The sequence below is a fragment of the Protopterus annectens genome, chromosome 9.part0, assembly GCF_019279795.1.
Source record: "Protopterus annectens isolate FY-2018-M chromosome 9.part0, PAN1.0, whole genome shotgun sequence".
Taxonomy (NCBI): Eukaryota; Metazoa; Chordata; order Ceratodontiformes; family Protopteridae; genus Protopterus; species Protopterus annectens.
Window position 1 is genome coordinate 1178839566 of NC_056743.1, and position 23874 is coordinate 1178863439.

The 23874-nt window shown below is 37.9% G+C and overlaps 1 protein-coding gene across 1 annotated transcript; it reads right to left on the minus strand.

The window, feature by feature from the left end:
• Positions 1-372: 372 nt before the first annotated feature.
• CNTF (ciliary neurotrophic factor) lies at positions 373-15948 on the minus strand. The gene is made up of 2 exons (XM_044084071.1): positions 15604-15948; positions 373-1924 (listed from the first exon to the last, which is right to left on the minus strand). The coding sequence occupies exons 1-2, from the start codon at positions 15718-15720 to the stop codon at positions 1424-1426; spliced, it is 618 nt and encodes a 205-aa protein (XP_043940006.1). The 5' UTR covers positions 15721-15948; the 3' UTR covers positions 373-1423.
• Between the last annotated feature and the right edge of the window lie 7926 nt (positions 15949-23874).

Sequence of the window (23874 nt, forward strand, 5' to 3'; positions counted from 1 at the left end):
TGTGTGTATTTCTTTATGCACACAGAAACACACACAATATGTAGGCATGTGCACTCATATGGATAGATGCATACATACACACATACACACTGATAAATCTGTCTGCTTATCTCAGAACATGAATTAAGTACTTAAATATCCATCAAAAACATCCAAAGATATTAACAATGACTTTTTTTATCTATCACTCACAAACAGCTAGCAGAAATAAAAATGAAAGCATTATGTTTCATTAGGAATTAAAGGCAGTAAGAGCAAGTTGACTGTTAAAGAAGACTTTTTCTGAATATGACAGTAGTAGCCAATATGGCTCACTAATGAAGTGTCTGCACTCAAAATGCTGAGTGCTGAAAAGCCGGGGGGGGGGGGGGGTTCTGTAAACAGGAGAAGAGCGAATATCGAAAATCTCTCTTTTACTTAAAACTTCTTTTTGGCAGCATTAGCAAGCCCCCCCAATCCCAAACTTATATATACCAACTCCGAGATCACCATACATCAGAGATAAGAGAATATTCCAAGAAGTAGTATCTTGTACTTAGTATATGTAACCCTATTCTTTCAGTCATTCAGTCTCCGCATTTTGTTACTTGCTGTAGTGGGGCCCAACATTTCAAATGATTACCAACTAGTATTCCTTTAGTGTTCTTGTGTTGTAGAGCAGGTTGTGGTTGTATGATACAGAAACTATTAGTCAGTTGCTTTATATAAGGATAGAGACACTTCTTTTAACATTATATCTTCATGGTGACCAAGAAACTGCTTTTGTGCTTGTAGAACGTACTTTGGTTGGTCTCTAATAAGATGGCATAAATGGAACTGGTCATTCTTAACATGTTTGGGCTCACTGCAAGTTGGTACCAACAAGGGTAGGTTTCTTAATAGAAAGCTATTTTGTGTTAAAAGACAGAATTTGCTGTCATGTCCTGCTTTAACATGATGATAACTAGTCCACTGGTGTAAGGGTTTCATTCCCACATATTCTGCCATTGACTAGGATTGATTTGACTGAATGATTCCCTAAGGGTCAGCCACGAGGGTATTATGGTCAGTGGTCAACTCTTTCATCCTGAAAGAAGGAGCAAATGGGTAATTCTTAAGATAGCACTGTACCCTAGTGGCAGGGGGGAGGCTGTGTTTGTAAAACACACATTGGCTAGCCTATAGTGGCGTTTTTGGGAGCATGAATGTTTAACATCCCATTGCTTTCAGAGAGCCACATATGGGTGAGATTTTATAGATAAAATACAACATTACTTCCTGACTTGGCATCACACTGATATAACACCTTGACATGACAGTCATTACAGAAAGGAGGAGTGCAGTAAAGAGAATAGAGTAACAAGTAAGTCTAGTGGGCTGAAGCTTGGGATGAAAAAAAATTGAATTACTATAAAAAATAAGTCAAAGGCAGTAATTTGTATGTTTACTGAAATCCTGTCCCTGACAGCCTTTTATTGGCTCGAATGGCAAGCATATCAACTCGAAAGTGTTGTGCTTCTTTCCTTTTGTTTTTCAGTAGGTTAAAGTCCCGCACTGATCTTACTGTCCATTGGCAGAGCTCCAACAGAACTTTGTAACCCCACAGCTTCTTTTCAAAGAGGCTCATAGGTCTGTGTTTATCACTTTTGATGGGTGGGCTCACTGGAACCTCTAGTAAAAGCATAATTTCCTCTATGTGATGTATCAGCATTTCCACTTGGCTGATGATGGAACCGATTGAGTTATGAAACTCTGTGTCCAGTGGGGTGAAGTTTGATTTTTGCTCCTCCAGAATATCTTCCAACAAAGTCTTAAAAGTCTGGTATGCTGTTAAGTTGGCCCTTAGACGCTCTCCTTCTGTGAGTAGATTCCATTGGCTAGTGCTTGCTTTAGGGATACCATCTGTCTCAATTGGCAGCTCTGTAGTTAGTCCTTGTTTCTCACTCTGAAAGTCAACAATAAAGAATAACCTTTAACTTGTCACGTATGCATACATTTATTTTGCATTTCCATTTACCAGGATGACCTTAATTATTTTGCATCAACTAAATCAGCTTATAAAATTAAGGAAGCTAAAAATATTGTCATTATATTATTTTATTTTTTTTTTATTATTTGTCCTCAGGCTAAACTTTTAGAAAAAATAATCAACAATCAAATATATATTACACTAAATGTTACAGTCTTACAATAGATACACTCCATACCTTTTGTCCCAGATATAGAACCATAACATACATTTTCTCTCTAACCAATCAAATAATAATCAATAAGGAAAATAATCTGTTAGCAGGAGCTACATTCCCAAAGTTAAGGAGAGCTTTCTAAACAGTTGATAGTTTTTTATTAATAGAGAAACTGACTTTAGATCTCTACACAATTTGTACAGTAGTTCTATAACTTGATTCAAACAAAACAGATAACCAGCCAAAGCACAACAAAATATATATTGTTGGGTGCACAAAAACTTCCAGAGCTTCCAAATATATATAAAAAATCAGTTTAATTCTTCATAAAACAATGTTTTACTTTTATTTTTTTTATTTTTGTTTTTTTTATTTATTTTTATTTTATTTTCTTTATTTGTTTTATTTATTTTGTTCATTTTTATTTGTTTTATGAAGAATTCACCTGATGTTTTTATATATTTGGAAGTTCTTGAAGTTTTTGTGCATCCAACAACAATATACATTTTGCTGTGCTGTGGATGGTTATCTGTTTTGTTTGGATCTGGATATTTCATTTGATTACTAGCCTTTCCCTTGCATCTGGTGTCTCTGGTTCATAGTTTTATAGCTTCCTTGCAAACAAGACTTTTACAGTTATCAACAGTTCTAGCAGTACAGACACTGGGACGGGACATTTACAAAATGAGTTCTCTAAGGATTTGTTCTTGGTCCATCATTTTCCTCTCTTTACATTGACATTTTTCCCTGGGATATACCACAGCTTAACTGTATAATACATGAAGATTACAGTGTAATAGTGAAATCGTACAAATGTGGATGCACAGCATGTAGTTTCATATTTACAAAATAATGCTTCCTTTATCTGGAATTGATTCATTGCCAGTAAATGACCATAAATACACAAAAGTTAAAAGTAGTGTATTTTGATACTTCAAACAACTAGCAAAACGTTGGCCCTTATTGATCATACATCTGGTTCACAACTGCTCTATACCACCCCCCAAAAAGTGTATAGGAATTAAAATGAACTAGACTCTCTTCTTTTATGTGCATACAGGACTACTAACAGTGAAAATCTTAATCCAACTAGAGGTAAAAATCTTAACAGTCATATCTGACAGCACAACCACAACTGCCAGGCTCCTCAGAGGAAGGTTAGTTTTACCATTGTTTGGATAAAATGTTGACATTAGAGAGAGAATCAGCTGCATTGTATGAAGATGAAAGTCAGGTTAAGAGCAGAGGTTTCCCTTAACCTTATGTATTTCTTTCTTTTTTTTTGTATCATGGCAGCTAGAATCTGCTGAATTAGGGAATCAGTGTTCCCCATTAAAGTGAAAGGATGCGACATGGCTAATAATGATGTTGTACCTTTCACAGAAGTTGTGTAGTACAAGCATCTTTGAGTTGCTGTACTACACATCTGTAGTAGTGAGGATTTCCATGGTGCACAGAGGCCTAAGCCGCAGAAGATTCATGCATCTCAGAGATACTGTCACAGCTCAGTTGTGCTTCATTGCTCAGATTAGTAGTTATATTTTGTGAACTACTTTCCAATTGTTTACTATAGAAGGCTCTGCAAGGTAGCCTTGTGAAGTATGCAAGGCTTTATGATTTCAGCTTTTTTGAGCTAGTTGTGTAGATTTTTTAAAGAATTGTTCTCAAAGGCACTAGTTAGTTTTTTTTTTTCATTTTAGTATTTCTTTATTTCCTATTTCTACTGTAGTCATGATAGATTGGAGTCACTGACTCAGTGTAAGATACGCTAAAGTTTTTTTAACCTTGTTGCAGACTCCTAACCATGACAGATCATCATGACCTCTTCTTAACCTGTCTGAGTCTTCTGCATAACAGATACATACATCATGCCTCTTTCATTCAGTATTTGCAGACAAAGCTGGGACAAAATGCTGCAAGAGTTAGAGTCCAGCAGTGTAATAAAATTGCACAGTGGCAAAGTATCAGTCTGAGTTGCCACTGGACTTTGTTTAAAAGTGAAGCTGGGCTGCTAGACAGCCATATGTGGAAAGGAAGTATCTAAGAAGCCAGTGGCCTGCTTTTTACAGTTAAGAGGTGTACATGAGCCTTCTTGTTAGGTGATTATCACTTGGTGAAAAACAGGGTAACACAGCATTTAGCTGGTCAAGCTTAGCTCATTCCCTTGAAAGGAGCACTTCTGATTTTGTTCTCCAACTGAAAGTGGTTGTGGCCCTTTAAAATTTGAAGTTATTGCCTATTGCCATACATTTAAAAAAAAATATTCATATCTTTAGAACCATAAGTTGTACTAGAAGAATGGAAAACTGTTTAGCACAAATTAAACTTTACAGTGGTTGCATTCACTCAATTGTAGGTCTTAAACTGGATTTTATAAATCACAATAACCACAGTAAATATGAATTATGTAATGTTGTATAAACAACTTTCGATATCTCAGTAACTATTGAAGTAACACTTATACATTCAGCAGGATTTTCTTTATACAGGTTTGAACTTTCATATTTGACTAAGCAATTTTGCCTGTATCACTTGATTTTTGAGTTAGAGGAAAATAAAAATGATTACAATATAAATAAATAGTATGCAAATAATATTGAATATCTCTATATCTGCATTAGGCAGAGGTCAGATATCAATACAGTTGTATTTGTCACTGTGTAAGGTTTAAAATGAGATCGTCTAATACCTTGTATGTAGCAGGGTTTGGGAATTTTTAATGCAAATATAAACAAACAGTAGTTGACACCTAGAAGTGTTTGTAGGATGTTAACTGCAGAAATGCCTGGAGACATTACTAGGCTGTAGTGAATTAAGTGAGGATACATATGAAGAGCAGGAGAGGTGCATGCATACACACACACAAACACACACGCATATGCACACATATTCCCTAATCATATCAATACATGTTTCACTGAGAAATGGAAGAAAAACCTTGTATTGGTGCTGCGTGAGGGTTCTCACAAAATCCAGCATCACGCCAAACTGACTACTTCTGCCTCATTTTTGACCATGTGACCAGTATTTCCTCTGTATAGCTTGCGTGGGATAATGACTTCTGACTCTCACCTCATTATTTTGCCTTAAGACCAAAGTAAGTGACACCACACAAGGCATCCATTTAAGCAGCACTTGGCATAAGTGATTGCTAAATGATGGTGGGCTAGGGGGTGTTTCTTTAGGACAGAGGAGTTAAAGATGCTTGTTTCATGCTCCTTCTAAATCTTGTTTGAGTTAAATCAGAACAGATTTTCATTACTGGCTGGCATTATACTGTAAACAGTAAAACAAAGCTAATGGAAGAGGTGCAAGAGACGAGGTTGTGATTCACATCATCTAGCTTCATATTGTGTGATGATTATGATCCACTTACTTATTAACCCGACCAAAACTCTTAGGTCTGTCTTAAAAATAACAGCCCTGCTTACTGCTCATTACCCCTTTTACAAAGCTAAATAATCCCGTTTCTCATATGACTGAGAAAATAAATCAGTTCCTGGGAATAGAGGCCCATAGAAAGGTCAAACTGATACAATTTCTTCCAGGAGACATGTCAACACAGTTTTTTTCTTCAGCAATGTTTGGAACTAAAGTAATGTAACTCATCTAATTGTCTAACTTAATTCCATAGCTTGATATACAGTGACAGTCGGTGCTGTCTTAGGGTGCCATTCATAGTAATTTGTGAGTAATCAAGCAACATTGATACACATTATATCCAATTACCAAAGCCCTGAAGAGTTCTTAAAGATCTGTACACAATGGAGCAATACAACCGCTCCATTATGGAAGTGATGTACTTCACGCCTGAAGTATTACGCCAACCACCCAATTTCCTGATCATATGTGATTCAACAGCCCAGCACCACAAGAGCAATGGCTGGTTGGTCCCAACAGGTAATTTGTGGGATTGAAACCATTTACAACAGAATAGATCAGTCTTCCTTGTTAGTATCTGAGCAGCAAACTAGGACTCTCAAAGCATAAGAAAACTTCAACAACCCTGTTGCACTGCAGGAAAATACCCACTAGCAATTGATTTCCCTATGGTGAATGCAAAACTGCTGCCTCAACCAAATCAGTCCTACCCACACATGGTGATGCTGATGAGGTCCCACCAGTAGGAGCCTGTAAAGCACCAAATCTCCTCATTGCCCTATATATATTTATGAATCAGACTTAGCTATGACAGTAAGGAATGGCATAGCAACAACAGCTATGTGCAAAAGTGAACTGTTTTGTACTGCCATAGAACACAGCCCATTAAAGCAATGATTTTCTTGGTGAGAGGGAGAGGAATTTATTGGATACAAGGGTGCATTGTACACCACTGTTTACTGTGCACTCCTATGTACAGTTTATTTATTTATTCCTGCTGTGTAAGCAAAACACTACCCTCGATGGGCCTGAAGGCACCGAGACATGTCAAGCATGATAGGACACCCACAGGTATCTCCTTTAATAGAACAGTCTACATCAAGCAGATAGCATGTCTCACACTCACAGTTTTATGACTAACCTGCTGCAAGGTTTTTGCCTCACTTTTATAGTCATTCAAATCCTGATTTGTTTCTGTGCTTCTCTTGGATTTGGGATTTGCAAATCATGCTCAACCACAAGTTCCGTAGGCTAAAGGACCTGTTTCCAGAAATTTTCTAAAGCACTACCGAAAGTAGTTTTTTTAAGCATCTTATCTCACCCATTACAAATGATGAACACCAGCTCATGTACAACTGGAAATTGTATAGTCACTGTACCTCTAAATCTTCTTGAAAAGAGTTATCAGCATAGGTTTGTAGGTATTTACTAGGCATTTGATCTGTGCAGATCTTAAGAAGCATAACTTTACTTTTCCATTGTGGTTTTTAGCCTTTATATTTTGCATATGAATAATTCGTAGATGGGCTGAAGGATATGTTAGGACATTTACATATTTCCCCTGTTCATGAGGGTCAGGGGTGCTAAACTGGGGATGAATGTTTAGTTACTAATCCATTCATCCAAATCGCATTTGAAGAGAGTAACAAAAGTACTTTGCTTTATGTGGAGTGGAGGACAGTTCCATAGTAGTGGTATTCAGTAGCAGGTCTGTTTATTTTGCAATGTAGATTGAGTTCACTTCAGCAGGTGTTTATGATGCCATTGGACTTGTGAATGTGTAATTGGTCTAACAAAATTGGGTCTGTGGAAACTCTACACATGAGGTACAGGTTGCCTCTCAGTAACCTCTAAGATACTGAAAAGAGGGACAAGGCTTTGAGATTGTCTGCATAGTTTTTACAATTTAGACTCTTAATTTTTTCTTAAGAAAACTTTGTGGTCATTCCAGTTGTAACAAATGTTTGGATAGATATATACAGAAAGGGGCTTTTTACTCAGTGATCGTCTAGATGAATGCAAAGTACAGTGGAATGATTACTTCCCTGGATCTGGATGGAAATCCTTTAGATGTAACTTGTGCAGTGAAAAAGAACTTTACAACAGTGGATACGTAGTGATCAAAGAATAGTTGATTGTCGACATAGGTTCCCACATCCTATATAGGGATACATTTTCAGGAGTGTGCTGTCAGTGTGATGCTTATAAGTAGAGTCATGATTGCCAAAGTATGTGATTATACACTTCTTGCACTTAGTTTTAATCTGTGATGTCAACACCAGCTATTTGTTTGGAACAGGCCCTCTTGCAGGATCTTGCTGGCCTGTAGTGAGTTTATGATGGCACCAAGTTTACAGTTATCTACATACTTGGTCAGCCACAAACTCTTAGCATGAGCTTTCATTCAGAACTATTTCTGTCTTCTGGTCATCCTTATGGTATCTTGGGACCCCATCAGAAGGACCTCCTGCATATCCACAAACCAAACAGCACCATAATTACCCCTTCTAAAGACGTAAACCTTTCCTGTGATATAAATAGGACCTCCTGGAGAGACAAGTATGCATCTCAGAGGTTACCCTTCTCTGGAACAGGCTCCCCATAAATGTGAAGCAGAGTTCCTTCCTCATTCAGTTCAAGTGTAGCTTGGACAGCTGGCTAGGGGAACCAGAAATTCACCCCTGGTTTGGCACCTATATCTCTTATTGGACACAGACAGCATGTAAATGGCTCATCTCTTAGGCCCCTGCTTGTAAACGTTTCATATTCTAAGTCCCTTCTTACCCGACACAAGAGAACTTGTCATGTTTGGGTTACATGGCTAGGCTTAAAAGACCCAATATTAATTAGTCTAGCAAACACCGATGAACCTGTAAACCTATGGTGCATTGTGTTCATTCATCTCACAACAGCTAATCTCAGAGTACATTTTTGTGTATCAAACAATTAGGGGTTGAGAAATCAATTACAGTATATTTAAAAGGCCTAAGAAGATTGTGGATTACTGCTTTCTTTCTGCTTCTAAATTACTTTAATCTCATCATGCATTTTGCTATCATGCTGTGTTTGAGCCTCCATATACTACTTATTTTCAGGTTTCTGACATCCGTTTTTAGAATAAACTGCATTATAATTTCATATATACAGTCATATGAAAGAAGAGAACAACATACATTTCTTTATATATAAACCTTCCTAGATTTCTAGAGGCAATTCAGGGGTCATTTGTGTTAATTTACTTGTCACCTTCTATTTTTAAATAATGGCTGGAATTCAGAAAGGGTACTGTCAGTGGTAAAAGTTTTTCTGCTGTTGGTAACCGTTTCTGATTCAGAGGCAGCCCTACCTCAGTGATGTACCACAAAGAGATGCAGCACTGAAGCAGATTATTTTTGTAGCCTACTGCAGATGCTAATGAGGCATTCCAGGGGAGCAATCTATGCTAATTAGTCATGTGCTTTCACCCCAAAAAACGCCTGTGGTAAGGCATTTATGTAGTCAAGTGATTTAAAGGATCACTTGGCTATATAAGGTAGCTCAGCTGGCCGTGTCAGTGAACACAGCAAAAAGTTTGCATTTACCCATTATTTTCAGTAGGCAAGACTGCATTAGAGATAAGTACTGGGGTAGTGGACAGGTAGTGATGGGTATGTATGCATGTGCATCACGCAAGCAGAGGGATGAGTGTTCTCAGATGTGTGTGTCTGTGTGTGTGTGTGTTTGGATGGTCTCAGTAGGGGGTTTAGTTAAGGGATAGATAGGATAGGGATGTGTGTGTGTGTGTGTGTGTGTGTGTGTGTGTGTGTGTGTGTGTGTGTGTGTATGTGTGTGTGTGTGTGTGTGTGTGTGTGTGTGTGTGTTTGTCTGCACATCTGTAAATGACTGAGGGGTGCCTGTGCCAACACAATGCCTAGGCTACCAGAGGTGCTTACCACAGAAAAACATAGATTTGCACTAGTGGGAATTACTGGTGATTCTGAGACATGCAAATTAATTGACAATGTGGTCTTTCTTCATTGCAGCTGAAGTGTGTCTGAATTGCATTTTCCTCTGCCATGGAAACCGATCCTTTTGGCCACAGCTCTTACCAGACAAAGTGGACTTTTTTCTGAATCCTTGGGAATGTGTATATTAACTTTGTTTCAGTGAACCAGTCTGTATAGATAAAATTACATGACGAGGGAGAGTGAAATGAAATACTGAGAAAGAAATAGAAAAGTCATACAGCCAACAGTAAATCTACCCCATCTCTATCTCTAAGCATACAGTTTTAAAAATAATTATTAAAGTAAAACTAAAACAGTTCACTAGAATTCACCTTTATATTTAGTTTGTATTGGTGGCAAATTAGTTTATGTATTATTATATTAGTAGGCTGTGGAGGTTCTTAGTCCTGAATTTATCTCTTTCATTAGGTACAGAATTAGATATGAATGACATCCATTTAGTTGACTAAGAATGAAGATGTGTTAAATAGCTAAACGTACATGATCTTGTAATTTTTACAGAGTCAGTCTAAATTATATAGCCCATTTTTTTGGAGGGGGGTATGTCCCTGTTCTAGTAGAAGTCGTCTTGGCTGTAGTTGCACTTATACATATTTAGAACAATAAGAACCATGCCTATTTTATTCCACTGGGTTCTGATATTGGGGTGGGACTAAATTCTGTAAATAAATGTGCATGGTTTAAAAAGATGTTATTCCCCAAATTTTCTGACAGAATTTTTGAAATGATCCCCAAAAGAGAGTAAGGGAAAAAGAACTAGAAAATATTACCAGAATTTCCAGTTTGATTGTTTGCAACAGAATAGATGAGAATATGTTTAATCTTCAAAATAGTAAGAGTGAGAAAATACCAAGCAATGTATTGTCATTTAGTCTCTAGTTGATGAAAATGCAGATTCCTTTGTTATTGTTAAAGTTCCACAAATCTATTTGCATATCATCTTATGTTGTTTCTTTCAGCTTATGTCACACATTTTAGGTATGTTTTAGGTGTCCATCTCTCAGTTTTTTGTTGGAATGAGAAAGAAGAAGAAGAATACAATATAAGGAAGTTAGGAAGTTTCGTAATGCTTTAAAAGAAGGATCCTAGACTTTCTCTCTGCATTGGGAGACAGAGAAGTGTCATTTTTATTGACCTTTCTTGGTGTAGAAGTAGTCTGCATGAGACTGTGACTAAATAATTTACTGATATACTTGAATCTGAATTAGACTTTGCAATGATGGATTTTTTTTCCTCTATAATGTACAGTTTCCTATAGTCCTCACTGGTCCACCCCAGCATTCAATATGCACTAAGAAATGTGGCACACAGGATCAGAAGACATTGTAATCAGAATTATCAAGATTATTTTATTTATTTGAAAACAATTAGGATATTATAGCCATAAATTAATTTCTCACATTGCTTTGCATCTGCAAGGTTTTCATACCCCATTTGGGACCACTCTTCTTTTCGCTGCATTTCTGACATGTACTTTTTATGAATCCCAGCCCTTTATTCTTTCTTTTCTTGTTTTCATTTCTTTTCTATGTTTTTCTTTATTTGGACCTGTGGGTTTCCTGCACACTCATGTTCCCCTAATCTATCCAGTCCTGCCAACAGCAGCATGTCTCACTCTCACTTTTCCTGTTTCTGTGTTATTTTATTACTTATCATGTTAACACTTCTTTATTTTGCCTGCCTCTTTCTCTGTATATTTTCCAGCTTTACTTTCTTCTCATATCAGGAAAAGAGTAGTGAGAGGCAGAAGGAGTTGATAACTCATTCTGGTAATTCAGAAAATATTCTTGTGCTAGCATCATAGGTGATGTACTTCTAGTCTGTGCTTTATTTTTCAGGGGTGTCCCCAATTAGTGTCAGAATTTTGTCCTGCCCCCCCCCCCCCCTTTGCATGTATAAGTTTGCATTGAAAAGTAGGAATTTGCAATTAGTATACATTGTCAGGTATCACAGTTCTTCTCGTTTAGAAAAAAAACTTATTTCACAGCTGTCTGCCAGAATAATACCAATATTTTTAAAGGTGTCCCCAATTTGGTATCTTTGTTTCCCTGATACATTTTTCCTTCATTCTTGTAAATAAATAAAATATATAAATAGTGGTGTTGTCCCCTACATCAGTTCTCTTAGTCTAAATCTTTACCATTTTTGACCTGCTAAGTTTAATTTTTCCTAGCAGCCATAAATACCATTTTTAAAACTAATAGTTCTATTTAAAAATACACCTGTACTTATGACACACTGTTATGAATTGTGAGAAGGGCATGTTATTGTTGTGAGATTAGGTTTTCTTTATATGACTATTTTGAAATGTAGATTCCACTGTGGGATTGATTGCTTTGCCGTACTTGTTAACATAGTCAGTGATGAGTGAGCACATAATCAGAAATGTTAACATATAACTGCTCAGTAAAGCAGAGAAATGCCGCCCAAAGCTAAATCTTCAGTATAAACTAGAGTTCCAATAGATATATACTTTGAACTGGAAAAAAATAACGGCTTTAACTAGCACTTGAAAGGTCTGATAAAAACAATAATGAAAACGCTGCATTTCTCAGTGTCCGTGTTTTATTATTCACAGGGTGATGGAGTTGTAGTTGTTAAATGTATTTATAGCTGAAAGCTGTCAAGCAGCCCAGATCCTAGTTTTGTAAATGTGAATTTATACTTCTGACAGTAAAGTCGAGCTTAACTTTAAAGATGCCTAAAATATAATTCCATGGTTCACAGTACAAGTTTAGCTTAATTTTAAAATGCCCAAATTAATTCAGGGTCTTGGATCTAAAGGTATTTTATTCCACAAAATTAGAATTATACAGAAAATGGATATTTAGCCACAGTTACCGTGGTGGTACGGTGGTAGCGTTGTTACCTCACAGCAAGAGGTTCTCCCGTTCGATTCTCGGCTTGGCTTGGGAGTGCCTTCTGTGTGGAGTCTGCATGTCCTCCCTGCGTTGAGATGGCACCTCGGCGTTTCGTAAAAATCTACTGACAATCATTAGCAGACCGGAGTTCCACTGTGGCGACCCCTTACCGGGAAAAAGCCGAAAGACAAACAACAACAACTCATTTCCATTTTAAGAAAAATGGATACAGGTACATGGATATTGCAGATGTAAACAGTTCTAAAATCTCAGACTGTCTTACATAAGCTTGCTATTGAGCCAAGTTTCACATCAGAATTCTGTAGTTCTGCCTAAGTTTACATTGCAATGAAATTATGCTGGTGTAATATAGGCAGTTATTTTTAATGTCTACATGTCAAACAGATCAGCAGAATAAAAAGGAGACCTTTGCATAAATCAAAGCATGTAGCAGACCTAAAATGTTTTACAATACTATTATATCATATTTTATTGCATCTGGCATTACAGTGATAAATATAAAAGTATAGGCAGCTGTACACTGTCATTGTAGTCATAGTTTCTGTGGTACACCTATTGGGAAAATGCTTCCATATATAGAATACTGAAACATACATACATACTGTTCAGTTTTTATTTATTTGTTTATTTTTTGCTTGAAATGATTTAACATTGCATTTTAGTTATTTTATATGTGCATTTTTAAATAATTGGCTACCATCTTTGCTAATGCTTTCTGTAGACCTCAGAAAAAGCAAGTCATTTCTGTGTCACATTCAGTGCTACAGAGACATGCATATATATGGATCTACCTCACTAGGTCAACACACTACAATGTCGACAGCAAGAAAGTCGACTGCAAAAATGTTAACATCGGAAATGCCAGCAGTAAACTATACATGTGTGAGTAAAATCGTTGCCACATGCAACCAACAAAAAACAAAATAACATTGTTTTTTTTTTTGCAGGGGGCTACCAACAAAAAAAAAAGTAACATTGTTTTTTGCAAGGGGGGCCTGTCCCCTCCACTCCCACACTCCCTGCTAATTATATATACTAACTCAGTGATCACACAATCCCCAAGGAAAGGAATATTCCCTGAACTAGAGACTGTCGATCTTGTACAGTTGTCAACCTTTTCAGGTCGACTTTCTTGCTGATGACATTGTGGTGTGTCAACCTATTGAGGTGTTACTGTGTATATATGTATATATAAAAATATATATATAAAATCTCAAGAAAGAACATGCTAACTCCATGCAGACATTAATCACTGGTTAAGAGTGAAGAGGCCTATTATAATGCAGAAATCTTAACCTTTGAACTACTATACTGCCCAAATGATAAAAGTAGCAGCACTGATACTTGTTGTTGTCTTCTGTGCATCAGCATTTTAGGGTCTTGCATACTGCTTAGCCAGTACTTTAAAATAAGCAGCATCTAAAAAATGTCTATTTACAAGTAATGCTGTTTGCTAGTATTGTTTTATAACATTGTCAGTTAATAAGTCAGATAAGAAAATGGTTTGTCGCCCTGGTTCCTATGTACCTTAAATGTGCTGAGTGTCCAAAGGTAAGAGGGTGGTATAACTGGAGTCAGATTTGCAGTCTCTTTTAAGAAACAACATAAAATATATGTTATTAAGACACCTCACAACTTGTATTTCGTCTTTCTTCTTAAAGAGATTAAGTTTTCATTACAGATTCATGCAATCAAATACAATTTTTGTGCTGTGATAGTCTCTTACTATAGGGTTAACTGTGTTGTTAACACAGTAATATGACACAAAGTACTGAATAATACCATAAAGTACATTAAATGTCAACACAAAGATACTTTCATTTATGTGCATCATTGGTGTTAAACACTGTTTATGCAGCTGTCATTGAGAACTTGTATGCTGATTTTTAAAACAAAGAATATTCCTTTCAAACATCTTTTACATCTGACAAAGCACATCTAAAGAAGGCAGTGTCCTTTAAAGTAAATGCTTTTTCCTTGATCTTAACACAGTTAGCTCAAACATTATTTTCACCTGAAATAGATTGACAAAGAGGGACAAAACAGTTGCCAATGTTTATTTCATTTTGTACATCATCTAGTTTTATTCTTGTAAGTTCAACATGACAGTTCATCAGTCAGTGATCTTTTTCTTAAACTTCACGAAACTTGTAGAAATGTACAAAAGCTTTTTTTAGAATTTTTTGGTGGCACGTGGTAATGTGCTATAATTTTGTAGTTGCACTGTACTTCCTAAGCTACTATATTGAGAATTTCTGAGAAAGTAGAGTTTGCATGCTCCTGAAACTGTCTGAGAATTAAAACATTTGGCCTGAAAGTATTTGACAAGTATTCTGTAAATGATATGAGCTGTTCTTGTACATCAGGATCACTACATCGTTAGCTGTCAAATCAATGAAATTAATAAAGGCATTTCAGGGGGTGTGCTACCTTTGTAAATCTAGTTTCTGTGACACCTCATTCCTGAAGGCGGTACCTGTCAGTGGGAATTAAATGTTAACGCACAGCAGGGGTATGCAGGTTTATTAATCTAATTTTAGGAACACAGCTATTACTGTTAACCTTATAACTTAGTTTCCTGTAAGGTAAAATTAACACGTTACTCCAGTACCAGCTTGTGCCTTTCCATATCTCAGCACCAAATTTTGCAGCCACAATTTACAAATGCCATTAAAACTATACATTGTCTAACTCCTGTTAGTGAGAGTTAAACTTAATAATTTTAACACTTCAAAACTGTATGTTAAAAAGTAAAGAAAACCGAGACAAGTCACATAATTTTTTAGGTGGAACTAACATCAGGAGCATGCATTTGAAAAAAATGTGTGTGTGTGAGGGTCTGTGTGTGTGTGTGACTCTGTGTGCATACTGTGGTAGTGTATGTATATATTATATATTAACATTGCTAGAAATTTGTTTAATTTTAATATTGAAAACAATCTCTGATGTGGATTTTTACTGTTTTTAGTGAAGCATTCCTAATGAAAATCCTATGTAACAGAGGTAAACAAATATATATTTTGTGTGCTTCTATGAAAGTGACTTATTTATACATACCCACATGTGAAAGCGCATAGAAAAGACATACAAAACTTATCTATTTAGTGCTGTAAGAATTGTTAACCATCAAATAACTACTGTTTAAATTTCTTCTAAATATTAACTTACATAGGTTTGTCGCAGCATTTGGGCATCACTGTGAATTTTCCTGACTTGTTGCAGTGTCCGGTTAAAAGTCTCCAGAAGGTGTGGAAATGGTTTCATGACTTTGAAATCCACAGCCATGGCTGAAGAGTGAAAAAGTTGAGACAGTGAGTTGAGTCTTTAAGCTAACCAACAAACAAGTGAATCAGGAAAGTCCTGTTCTGAAGTACTGAGGACAAGCTTGTGTGATGCCAGACATGTGTCTATATATATATATATGTGTGTATATATATACATGTATATAATACACACGCACACAAACACAGACGCAGTTAAGCTCACGTTCTAGCATCAACTCAACTTCCCCACCCCCGCCCCCCTCCACTGATTAAGAGAGAGAGTGAAGGGGAGAGAGAGAGAGTGAGACAGAGAGAGAGAGAGAGAGAGAGAGAGACGCACAGAGAGAGAGAGAGAGAGAGACTCATGGAAGTCCAGGACCTGGAGTCACTGACGGATTGGGATGTCAGTGAGGCTCTGTGGTCAGCCTTAGCAGCGATTCATTATACCACAGGAATTAATTTAGAGACATAACATATATAACTAAGTATTAGTATGTCCAAGCAAATAACATTATAAGGCACTGCAGTTTTACAAAAAATCAGAGGAGTACTTGACCTATAATTTCTTATACCACTGCTACTTACTGCATGACATTAGTGAGAATTCTCATTCCAGCTGTGGTTTCGTTTTTTGGCTTAATTCTTGATTCCTTGTGTCATCATAGCTTATTGCCTTAATCTTCAGTTATCAGTGTTACACATAAGTCCCTGCTTCTGGGTCTGTAGACAGCTTTTTATGATTCACTGTCATTAAAAGCCACTGGACAATTTTAGCAGTGGTCTGTTAAGCCACCTTGGTTTTGTGGGATAATTATTACTTAAGATTCCATTACAGTGACAAGCTGAGTAAATTAATTGAGTATTAGTTAACTGTATGGGTCAGTTGGTATCATTGTTCAGAATACCCTTTAGCAACCACCAGACTTTACCAATACAGTTTTCAGCTGGTAACCTCAACCCTGATTTGATATAAGACTGTGACATTTTGACAGCATTTCTTATGATTTGTTATGCAAAATAAAATATAGAATTTTCTGCCATGTTTCCCGGTGTAAAATACACTTCAGAATTGTCTGACTCATTCCCCCAAGTTAAAGGCAATGAATTGGATAAAACTTAAGCCACTGATTCAGTAATGCCTATACATGTTAATTAAGAAATCAGATAACTCGGGAATACTCAGTCATGTGGCCAAAATGGCCTTACAGGTGTAACCCAAAATAACTGGGGGGTTGAGGGCCGACATGAAAATTGTGCTGGTGCTGCAGGGTTACTTCAGAGTTTCTTATTACTTCAGTTATTTTATTAATATCGAATGGAACAAATGCTTTTGGAAAGATGCTTCTTTTTACGAACTCAAAAACAATTCACATAGCTGTTGGCATGGACTAACTCAGACATGCTGACAATAAAGATACTAAAAGTTAGGAAAATAGTCAGCCAGTAAGCAAAGTCATTTTTGCAGACTACAAAGTCATCACACAGTAAATAACCAGAAATGTGCAACTGCCATCATATCTCTTAGTACTACTGTGCATAATAATACCATTTAAATGTGCTGAGCAAATGTTCATCATGTCTAACATATTTTGTTAATGGAAAGTTGCCCAGCCTGTATTAAACTGTGTGAGCTGAATATGTTGCAGTGCCTTTAATATTAGTCAGGATTCCAGTAATAGCTTATCCACCATAAAAATGCTATTTGTACAGAACAAGAATGACTTTTTGCATATAAGGAGCACAGTTTGAACACTGACATACTGCCTAAAACAAGTTCAGAAATTAGCTTTATTTGTTCCTAACAAAACTTTGCATTTAATTTAGTTATATTAACAGATTTATCTGATATTAGAAATGGCATATGAACATACTGATTCTAGCAATAGAGAGCTAATGGTCTGTGGAATTTGTCCATTTGTTGTAGATCGCACTTGTGGAGCTGTCCCTCCCCTTTCCTGCTTCCTCCCTCCTGCATGTCTCCCACGCAGTCTTCAACTCCATTTTGAGCTACATAGCACATTACCTAATAGTACTTCATGCACTCAGAAAACATACATTCCTAGTAAAATTATACCCTAACTTAGACAGAAAAGGCTCCAGGATTTATAGTTACTCTGAAGCTAAATCTTTTTAGGTACTGTGAAAGGGAAGTGGCAAAGCCTGATAGGATGTTTATATGCCTGCTCTGCTGTGGAGTCCAGAGAGAGGCAGTAGTTACCCTTCCATTTCACAAGGCCCCTGAAAGACATTATCTGAAGTACTGTGAACAACTCTGCAGGGTATACAAATAAATTAGGTTGACAGAAGGCATTCTACATAAAATTAATAGCCAGCATCATGGAGGGTGTGAGTGATTAAGAGATAAACTTGGAATATTTGGCCATGTATATGTTAGGAGACAGAAGAGAAAGGATCATAGCAGATTACTAGGTTATCAACCTGGAGGTCATTTCAAGCCTAGCTATTTCATCCCAATGTAATACCATAGAAATGTTAGTTAATACCCAAGACTGAATTTAGTAATAACTGTCTATGTCCAGGAGGGTTGTGGGCACTATCTCCACTAATAATTTACGGTGCCCCATCCAGTCATCCAGGTTCTTCTTGAAAAGTGTCATAAAGGTGCGCTGTTTAACATGAATAGGTAGCCTGTTCCAAAGATGCATCAGTCGCTGGGAGATAACTCTGTCCCTCCAGCATGTCCTATTTAAATCGCAGGCCATATTTAGGTCCCTGGCATGAGTAGCTCTAGTCCTGTTTGATTTACGGATGTGCAGTAAGTTCATTAGGTTTGGGTTTGAGATTGCTCTTGTAAATCAGGCATAAGTCTTCCCTAAGAAGTCTATACGATACAGAGTATAGTGACAGGGACTTTAGTTAGTCTGTGTAAGGCACGTGCAGGAGTCCCTTGATCTTCTTTGTTAGAAACCTCTGTGGTCTCTCCAATTGCTGCATCAGTTTTGTACGGTACATGCCAAACAGGGCGTCATACTCAATTATAGGCTGGATTAGTGCTGAGTATAGAGGGGTTTTAACCTCTTTTGCTCTCAAGGTGATGCTTGTACTAATCAAGTGTACTACGCAGAAAGCATCCCTTACTTCAGTAGACACATGATGTTTGAAGTTAAGGTCGCAATCAACTTGTGATCCCAGGCACCTTACCACTTTGTGGGTACTTCGGGTTGTTGATTTCATACTGTGAAGAGACATTGTTTGTGCTGAAGAGGATGATGATGATGCATTTTTTTGTATTGAGTTTGAGAATGTGACTAAGGCACCAGTCATTGGTCTATGTAAGACCCTCCTGGAGTATAGTGACTTCATTTGGGGATTCACTAATTTTACCTAGTTTGCAGTTGTCTGTAAGTTTGGTCAGCCACAACCCATCAGTTTTTGACCTAAACTTCTGAGAAGTATATACCAAACAGTATGGTGCCCAGCACTGACCCCTGTGGCACGCCACTGGTAACAGATATTCTGGTTGATGTGGAGTCACCTACCTTGATAGTGTGTGTCTGGCTTGTGAGCCAGTTGGCAACCCATCTTACATCGGAGGGGTTTACATTCAGTTTTCTAAGTTTATCAGTAATGCCTGAGTGTTGGATTGTGTCAAAAGCCTTTGCCAAGTTGAGGTATGCTGTGTGCACAGATTTTCCCTCGTCAGTGGCCCTGGTCACATTTCCAAAAAATTCCACCAGATTTAATAGGTAGAGTCTGCCCTTGATGAAGCCAAATTGGGTAGGATCCAGGGTTGGGTTTGGAGGTCACCTATGTCTTTATTTATGAGGTCCATAATGATATGTTCCATGGCCTTACAGATGAGGCTGGTCAGGTTTATGGGTCTGTAATTCCCTGGGTCTGTTGCTAGATGACCTTTGTGGAGGGGAATAACTGTGGCTGCTCTCCATTGGCAGAACTAAAGCCTGCAGTTAGACTATGATTGAAAAGGGTACTTAATGGTGATGCTAGTTCATGTTTTAGCCTGTTTAGAAGACAGCCTGGGCTTCCATCTCATTCCATAGAGGCTCTTGTTTTTTGCCTTGGACAAGGCTTTGATGACCTGTTCTTCAGATATGTAGGGGGGGAGTTTGGGGGAAGGTTCGTAATAGTTTTGGAGAGGATCTGCTAGCAGATTTGCTATCTCTGTGGGGTCAGTGTGTGTGATGCTGTTGGCCACTAGTTCTGCACCTGCTTTGGTCCTATCCTTTAGGCTATATATGTAGCTGTAAAATGGCTTATGGTTATCCTTGGCTGTGCTTGCTAAGTTTTTCTCAAAGAAGCCCTTAGAGAATTTGGCAAGCTGTTTTATTTGCCTGTTGAGGCTGAGGAGGGTGCTTTTCCATTGTTTGGGTCTCACCTTTGTTTTCTTGGACAGCAACTTTTTGTGTTTATTGTAAAGTTTATTGATGCTGGTTGTCCACCATGGTGGCTTGTTTTTACTTGGGGCTGTGGCTTTGAGTCTTTCTATTACAGTTGAGTCTGTACACTTATGCAAGTGATTGTACAGGGCTTTAATGTAAGCTTCGGTGTAGTTACCACTTCCAGCTGGGGGTGGGGCTTGAAATGCATTTATACCTTCACCTAGGAGGGTATAGTTTGCCTTGGTGAAGTTTTTTAGTCTGACTTCCACTTTGTGAGTTTTGGTGTTAGTGTCAGCTCAAAGGTGACTGATTTGTGGTCAGATTTAACTAATGAGGCCCAACAGTTGTGGTAGTATATCTGTTTGACATGTTAGTGAGGACCAGATCTAGCATGTTTGTTCCTCTTGTTGGGTTATGAACAGTTTGTTCCAGGGCATTTGAGTTAACAAAGTCAAGGAACTTTTGCACTAGTGAGTTAGGGCTAGTGTACGTTTCCCAGTTGATGGTGGGATAATTGAAATCCCCCATAACCAGAGTGTTTGGTAATATTTGGATTTTCTCCAGTTTGGTCAAGTAGGCTTCATGTGTGTCATGATCCATGGAGGGGACTCTATAACTGGCTATGACTGGAATGGGGGTCTTACCTGAACTTGGAGTAACTCCATGGAGTTGTCCAGTCTAACTGGATGGGAGGTGAATTTATCTCTAATATAGATAGAAATGCCACCTCCTTTGGTTCTCATGCATTCATTTTATGGTCTGAAGGTGTGGAAGGCATTGTACCCTTGCAAGGCCGGGGTACTCTCTGAGGCCTTGAACTAGGTTTCTGTGACTGCACAGACATCTATATCTTCCAGTGATAGAAGTGCTTCCAGGGTGTGCAGTTTTTGGTTTAAGCTTCTAGCGTTTCGCAGCATGACCCTTATTTTGTTATGATTGGCAAATTTCACATCGGTAAGTTTGTTTTCAAGACCTGCCTAAAAAGGCATTGTGGGGGAGGCAAGGGCCTTTGCCAGCAGCTGAAAGCCTAGAGGTGCCAGGTGTGAACCGTCTCTGGCAAAGCAGCAAGGATTGTTGACCATGGCTTCCCAGGCTGATAGAAACTGGATACCCTTTGAGTGACACCAAAAACTAAGCCAGTTATTGAAATCATTGATTTTTTGTTTATACTGTGGCATCATTGTAGGTGAAGGTATTATGTTGCTCAAGGCTAGGGACATACCTGCCTGGGACTCATACTCAGAGAGCTCAATCATGTCTCTCTTCACATAGTATAGTGAGGTACTTCTCAGGTTGTTCACTCCAACATGAGGTACGATGGAGTCATAATGGTACATGCTGATGAGAGATCTGAGTGCATGCATGATCTGACAAATCCTGGCACTGGAAGGCAGCTGACTGTGACTTTCTCCTTGTCCAACCTTGTGAATGGGACATCCGTGTGTCTCACTATTGAGCCTCCAGTAACTAGAAAATTTGGGTTTTGAGTGTTACGCCTTATGGGCTTGCAAGTGAGACACTGGTGTTGCTGTTGTGTCATGGGTGCTGGAGGAACTGTGTTAGTTGTAGCAATCTTATGTTTTGGAGGTCTCTGGTGTTTTGGTAAGTTTTGTGAGAGAACCTCCGCTTATGTTGATTTGTGTGTTGGATGCTTACTATGTGTATTTTTTAATGGTACTATGTGCATGAGTAGTGGTGGGTGAGTTGACAACCTCTTCCGTGTTACTGTATTGAGTACAAGAGAGCATAGATTAAAGATTCTTGGTGTAGATACATCTGTCACACTCTGTACTAGAGTGAGTTATTAGTAGAGGAGAAATATGATTTGGACATGCCATATTTAGATGCTGCAGTGGTAGCATTGTCACCTCACAGCAAAAGGTTTTCTGGTTTGATTCTCGGCTGGGGTGCCTTCTGTGTAGAGTCTGCATGTCCTCCCTGCATTTGTGTGGGTTTCCTCATACATTACAAAGACATGCTTCTGGAGCATTTCTTCCCCAAGCCTCCGCTGAAAATTGGCTTTGTTCCAAGTTGGACTTTCCCGGTAAACAAATGTTAAATAAATAAATAAAAATAAAATAAAAAAGTATGATGCATGGAATGAAGGGGAAGGAGGAATAAGGATGAAAGAATGTGCATGGTAGCTAGTTGGGGTGGTTCATGATAAATTTGAGGAAATACTACTTTACAAACAGTGTGGTGTGACCCTGAAATGTTTTTCTCTCTAGCAGTCACATATTGTTAGTGTTGCTTTGGGGTATAGAAAGGAAAGCAGTGGTATGGTTGAGCAGGAATAGATATATAGCAGTTCAGTTTAAGAATGGGAACATCTCAGCATATTACAGGTCTTTTCCAACATCATCTTCACTGGGCATAAATATTAGCCATTTGACTCCTAATGAATTGACAGACTATTTCTATGAACATTACAGACTTCCCATGAAGTTGTGTGACTTTAGAAGAGGATGTTTTATTAAGTAAGGATTGTTCCCCACTTCACCTAAGGCTACTAAGTTGTTTTTCATTAAGTTAGTTTGGTTGAAATAATTTGTCAGTTGATTTGGAGCTGATTTAACGTACCATAGGCCTTCCACAGTTTTCTTTGTACTGTTCTATGAATAATTGACCCTTCCAGAAGCCAAATGTGTCCCTTCTTTCTTCTTTGCCCCTCCTCAGCTTCATATCATTACAAATGTTTTGGGAACTTACACTGAATGATGCTGATCTTAGCCGTGCTGAACTTCTTGATTAATTGCAAATATGTACCTTATGCCAGAAGAAGTTCATGTTTTTAGAAAGTGAAAAATTGCACTATCCAATGTCACTTAATAGGATCAAACAGAACAGGGGTCTGCTATATCCTCTTTCCCTGCACTTCTGTTTTTTCTGGCTTTAAAGAATACATATATGATTTCAAACTTAAAATATAGACTGAATTGCTACTTTTGTGACTACTCACACTTTATTATGATGGAGAAATTTTATTACTATTTGTTGATCAGGTAGGTGAACTTATCTATTGACCTTTTGTATTCACAGCCATGGACTGAACTCAAGGTGCCAGCACTAAGATGTTCAAACATAGATCACTGTTGCAATAGCTTAAGCTATATGGGTCCTACCCCACTGCAAATGGCCAGCTTTCAAAAGCTAAGGGTGCCTTCTAAATGCTCCAACCATCATGTCAAGAGCTTGAGCAGAGCTCCCATAAGAATGACAACTGGAGAATGAAAAGCTTCAGAGCATTTTGCCATCAAAGAGAGAGCTCCTTTGGCGGGCCCCATGAAATTGTTGGCCGGCTCCCTATCTTCAAGAGATGGGCGGGTGGGTCCCCATTGGGGAAACCCTTCTATTACTTGTATTTTCATCAGAAAAAATGTGTGTTTTTCTGTAAACATGTTTGTGGTTAGCTAGGAAACCATATGTGTGCAGATTGTCATTACATTTCTAAAGGAATTGTTATGTAAATGCTTGTATAAACTTTCTGTGAAGGAAGGTTTTGTTTTTGACCAAAACTTTCCTTAAATTGCAAACTTTTGCATGTTTGGGGCAGGATACTGCGCTTGTGGGTGACTGTCAGTGGTTACATCACCTTAGAACTGCTTGTTCTCTACTTTATAAGTTACCTACTCATTCAGGCTACATTCCCTGCTTTTAACGTCTCTTCCTTGGTTTACCTATGGAGCAACCTCTAGTCTCCATGGTAGTACCTTCCCCTAAATGCAAAAAATAATTTGCCAATGAACTTATTAATGCTTTTTCTTTGCCCACTAATTTTTCTAGCAAGAAAAGAAAAATAGTTCCTTCCCTTTCTG

What these genes read in the sequence shown, in the direction of transcription:
- CNTF (XM_044084071.1), bottom strand. Translation starts at nt 15,720, where the DNA reads ATGGCTGTGGATTTCAAAGTCATGAAACCATTTCCACACCTTCTGGAG. An exon ending in AAATGCTGCGACAAACCTAT is followed by an intron (nt 1,925 to 15,603) that starts GTAAGTTAATAT and finishes GTTGACTTTCAG; the next exon opens with AGTGAGAAACAAGGACTAAC.